The following is a 5,646-nucleotide window of genomic DNA, read 5'->3' on the forward strand; positions in this document are numbered from 1 at the left end:
AAAGAGCTTGTCCATAACCCTTCTCCTACCCCCTTAACCCCCCATGTTGCATCTCCTCTCCCTCATATCAGGGAGATCATGATAGATGTCTTTCTCCGATTGACTGATTTCGCTAAGCATGATACCCTCTAGTTCCATCCACGTTGTCGCAAATGGCAAGATTTCATTTCTTTTGATGGCTGCATAGTATTCCATTGTGTATATATACCACATCTTCTTTATCCATTCGTCTGTTGATGGACATCTAGGTTCTTTCCATAGTTTGGCTATTGTAGACATTGCTGCTATAAACATTCGGGTGCACGTGCCCCTTCGGATGGGTATGTGCTATGGTGAGTGCTGTGAAGTGTGTAAACCTGGCGATTCACAGACCTGTACCCCTGGGGATAAAAATATATTATATGTTTATAAAAAATAAAATTTAAATTAAAAAGAGCTTGTAAATTAGAAGACTGATACTTAAATAGTCACCAGAAAGAATACGAGGTATCTGCCAAAAATTCATCCCAAGGAAATCATTAAAGATGTGTGAAAAGATTTTTCTAAGTTTATTTAACAAATCTCTATACTCGGGACACCTGGCAGGCTCAGTTGGAAGAGCATGGGACTCTCCATCTCGGAGTGGTGAGTTCAAGCCCTACGTTGGGGGTAGAGATTACTTAAAAAAACTAAAATCTATATGGGTGCCTGAATGCTTCAGTTGGTTGAGCATCTGGCTCTTGATTTCGGCTTGGGTTGTGATCTCAGGGTTGTGAGAACGAGCTCTGGATGGGCTCTTCGCTCCAGTGCACAGCTGGCTTGGGATCCTTTCTCTCCCTCTCCCGTCAGCCCCTCCCCAGCTTGTGCAAACACACTCTAACTAACTAAATAAAGTCTTTTAAAAATATATAAAAATAGGGGCACCTGGGTGGCTCAGTGGTTAAAGCCTCTGCCTTCGGCTCGGGTCATGATCCCAGGGTCCGGGGATCAAGTCCCACATCGGGCTCTCTGTTCAGCAGGGAGCCTGCCTCCTCCTCTCTCTCTCTGCCTGCCTCTCTGCCTACTTGTGATCTGTCTGTCAAATATATATATATATATATATATAAATAGGGGCGCCTGGGTGGCTCAGTGGGTTAAAGCCTTTGCCTTCGGCTCAGGTCATGATCTCAGGGTCCTGGGATCGAGCCGCGCATCTGGCTCTCTGCTCAACAGGGAGCCTGCTTCCTCCTCTCTCTCTGCCTGCCTCTGTGCCTACTTGTGATCTCTGTCTGTCAAATAAATAAATAAAATCTTTAAAAAAAATAAAAATATATAAAAAATAAAATCTTAAAAAAAAATCTCTACACCCAATGTGGGGCTTGAACTCATCACCCTGAGTTCAGGAGTTGCATGCTCCTCTGAGCCAGACAGGTGCCCCATGAAAAGATTTTTTTTTAAAGATTTATTTATTTATTTTAGATAGGTGGGGGAGGGCAGAGGGCGAGGCAGAAAGAATCTCAAGAAGACTCCTCACCAATTGGGGAGCCTGACAAGTGGCTCAATCCCCTGACCCCCAGATCATGACCTGAGCTGAAATCAAGAGTTAGTCCCTTTACCTACTGAGCCACCCAGGTGCCCCCCAAAATATTTTAAAAATAGAAGTTCTAGTATTTTCTTTCCTTTTTTGGGTAAGATTTTTATTTGTCAGAAAGAGAGAGAGAGACAGCACGAGAAGGGGGAAGGGCAGGCAGCGGGAGAAGCAGCCTCCCTGCTGAGCAAGAGGGGCTCCTAGGATCATGACCTGAGCCAAAGGCAGTCACTTAACCAACTAAGCCACCCAGGTGTCCCCCCAAAAAGATTTTTTTTAAGATTTTATTTATTTATTTGACACAGAGAGAGAGATCACAAGTAGGCAGAGAGGCAGGTAGAGAGAGAGGGGGAAGCAGGCTCCCTGCTGAGCAGAGAGCCCGATGTGGGGCTCAATCCCAGGACCCTGAAATCATGACCTGAGCTGAAGGCAGAGGCTTAATCCACCGAGCCACCCAGGTGCCCCCAAAAAGATCTTTCTATGAGATTCATCATGGTATTATTTCTTGTAGCAAAACATTGAAAACCACTTAAATGAAGAACAGAAGGGGACAGGGTAAATGAATTACAGCACATTCCTTAGATGGAACACATATACTAGAATCTTTAAATGTAAAGCTGTAAATATGCTTAAATTAAAGTGGGACATAGTCACAATGTTTGGAAAGTAGAATAATATGGCGGGTCACAGGACAGTCTGGAAAACAGGAAGCACAATAATTAATCTCGTGGCCATATTGCCAGGCTTAGAAGCCCCGGGCATCCTTAAAGATACCTAGCAGATAAAGACTACAAAGCAGCTTTTATAAATGTCAATCTAAATAAAAAGGCAAACTGAGGCAAGCTCAAAAAGATTAGTTAATTTGGGAATATCAGAGATTGACACTGGACACCCGAACTGTAGCAAGCTACAGATGAGTCCCAAATTCCAATTCCTCTGCTATTCCTAAATAAACTCATCATTGTGAGCTTGCCTCAGTTTACCTCTTTATTTAGGTTGATATTCCTTGGAGTCAGAAGTGGGAGCCAAAAGAGATGACCCCCAAAGAATGATAATCCAGAGAATCAAGTGAGGTACCCACATGGAACCCCTTGCCCTAATCACTTATATGAGTTACAGTTTACTTCCAGGTTGGTGAGTCTCCTTTAAGATTCTGAACTCCCTCCCTTTGGTTGAGTTTTCTGACTTTATTCAGGATCTGTTTAAAGACTTCTTTTTCAATTGTTTATGTTGTTTTTTTGTTCTTCTTTTTTTTAAGATTTTTATTTATTTATTTGACAGGGACACAGCTTGAGAGGGAACACAAGCAGGAGAGTGAGGGGGAGAAGCAGGCTTCCTGCCAGCAGGGAGTCCGATGTGGGGCTCTGATCCCAGGACTCGGGATCATAACCCAGCCAAAAGAAGAAGCTCAATGACTAAGTCACCCACATGCCCCTAAAGGCTTTGTTTTTTTGGGTCAGTACTCATTTCTCTTAGTGAGTACTAGTTTGGTGAATACTCCTTTGTTTTATTATTGGAAGCACATCAGAATTTTGGTGTAATTCCTTTGGAATTCTTGGGAGTGTTAAAAAGAAAGCCATACGCCCAAGGTGGAGTCACTTGCCCTCAGGACAGCAAACTAAGAATTAATTGCAATTTCAACCTCTTCAGGAGTGGAATTTTAAGCCAATCAATCTGGAATTTTCTGGTCTGCACCAAAGAGGTCACCTCTCACATGGGGCCCTCTCATTCCCCAAAGCAAGATCAGGTAATCTGGATGGTAAGAACCCCCTTGTCCTACCTCTCCCCATAAGGGGAAGCGACCTTGCCTGAAACAGTACTTTCTTTACTGTTGCTAACAATTTCTTGCCCCATCTTCCTTCATATAAAAACCTTCCATTTTGGGGGTGCCTGGATGGCTCATTCGCTTAAGCACTGGACTTTCAATTTGGCTCAGGTCATAATCTCAGAGTCCTGAGATGGAGCCCTGCATCTGACTCCATGCCCAATGGAGTCTGCTGCGTTTTCTCCCTCTGCCCCTCCCCCTGCTCACATGTTCTTTCTCTCTCTCTCCCTAAAATGGATCAATAATCTTAAAAAAAAAAAACAACTTCCATTTTGTATACCTCCTCTCAGACCTCCTCTCTACTTGTTAGGTCAGATGCTCACCAATTTATGAGTTGCTTACTAAAACCAATTATGGGGCCCCTGGGTGGCTCAGTCCTTAAGTATCTGCCTTTTGTTCAGGTCATGATCCCAGGGTCCTGGACTGAGCCCCGCATCCGGTGCCCTGCCCAGCGGGAAGCCTGCTTCTCCCTACCCTGCTCCCCCTGTTTGTGTTCCCTCTCTCACTGTCTCTCTCTCTGTCAAATAAGTAACTAAAAAGTTTTTTAAAAAATTAAATCTTCACATTTAGTTGATTTTTTGCTCCTAAGTGGGTATTAGAACTAGTAAACAAGTTTGGCGAGGTTACAGAATCAATATACACAAAATTCCATTGTGTTTCTATAGATAAAATAAGGATGAAATTAATAAAATAATTCCATTTACAGTAGTCTTAAAATAATAAGATACCCAGGTATAGGTTTTTATTTTTTTTAAAGATTTTATTTATTTATTTGACAGATCACAATTAGGCAGAGAGGCAGGCAGAGAGAGGAAGGGAAGCAGGCTCCCCACTGAGCAGAGAGCCCAATGTGGGGAGAGCCTGATGTGGGGCTCGATCCGAGGACCCCAGGACCACAACCCAAGCTGAAGGCAGAGGCTTTAACCCACTGAGCCACCCAGGCACCCCATATTTTTTTTATATTTTTTTAAATTGTATTTATTTATTTGACTGAGAGAGAGATCACAAGTAGGCAGAGCAGCAGGCAGAGAGAGATGGGGGAGGCAGGCTCCCTGCTGAGCAGAGAGCCCGGATGCAGGGCTCCATCCCAGGACCCTGAAATCATGACCTGAGCAGAAGGCAGAGGCTTAACCCACTGAGCAAACCAGGCGCCCCAGAATAGATTATTTATTTATTTTAAAGATTTTATTTATTTATCTGACAGACAGAGATCACAAGTAGGGAGAGATGCAGGCACAGAGAGAGGAGGAAGCAGGCTCCCTGCGGAGCAGAGAGCCTGGATGCGGGATTGGATCCCAGGACCCCGGGATCATGACCTGAGCAGAAGGCAGAGGCTTTAACCCACTGAGCCACCCAGGCGCCCCCAGAATAGATTATTTAAAAAGAACTATGAAAACTGTACTGCAAAAACTACAAAACTTTATTGAAAAAACATAACAAAGACTTAAGTAAAGGAAGAGACACGCAATACTAAGGGCCTGTGCTGGATTCTCAACCTGGTCCTTGGTTACTCCCCTGCAGCTCCCATCGTCATCTACCATCCTCTCCCTCAACCTGTGCTACCAAGATTCATTAAGGAAGTCTCCAGCACCAGGGACTGTACAAGTACCCCAAAATTATCCACAGGTTTTTCCACATTTTTCTGTATTTGCCACACCAGGAATTCTGTATGAGAGACGAGAGGGACCTGAGACAAGTGCCTCTTCAACACGTAATCGTCCTGTTCATTTAGGAATCGCATGCTAAAGACTGCTGGAAGGAAGAGGCTAAGAAAGCTGTTGGTGACTTTACTAACCTAGGTGCAACCCTCTAAATTTACATTCTAGCCTCGGCTCTTCCGACTCACATCCAGCCTGGACCACAATTTAATTGCCTAGACAGTGCCCCAACAAGTAATTCTCCAAGCGTCACTCACATGAATAACTACCCAGATACCCCCGCTTCCTAACTACTCCTGGTCCCGGCTATTTGAAAACACCTCCACTGCTTCCTCCTTTCTCTCTGCCTGCCTCTCTCCCTACTTGTGATCTCTCTGTCAAATAAATAAATAAAATCTTTAAAAAAAAATAAAGAAAAAGGTAAAAAAGGGGCGCCTGGGTGGCTCAGTGGGTTAAGCCACTGCCTTCGGCTAAGGTCATGATCTCAGAGTCCTGGGATCGAGCCCCGCATCGGGCTCTCTGCTCGGCAGGGAGCCTGCTTCCTCCTTTCTCTCTGCCTGCCTCTCTCCCTACTTGTGATCTCTCTGTCAAATAAATAAATAAAATCTTTAAAAAAA

General features: G+C 44.2%; 1 protein-coding gene across 1 annotated transcript in view; it reads left to right on the top strand.

Annotated features, from left to right (window-relative positions):
* The first annotated feature begins 601 nt into the window (after positions 1–601).
* The window catches only part of LOC111150479 (MAGI family member, X-linked), an 18,332-nt gene continuing 13,287 nt past the window's right edge, over positions 602–5,646 (top strand). Inside the window, exon 1 of the mRNA XM_022507947.1 lies at positions 602–624. Coding sequence (XP_022363655.1) covers positions 602–624 — 23 coding nt within the window. The remainder of the gene's footprint in view (positions 625–5,646) is intronic.

This window comes from Enhydra lutris, unplaced genomic scaffold, assembly GCF_002288905.1.
Source record: "Enhydra lutris kenyoni isolate GAN:26980312 unplaced genomic scaffold, ASM228890v2 scaffoldscaffold23, whole genome shotgun sequence".
Lineage (NCBI taxonomy): Eukaryota > Metazoa > Chordata > Mammalia > Carnivora > Mustelidae > Enhydra > Enhydra lutris.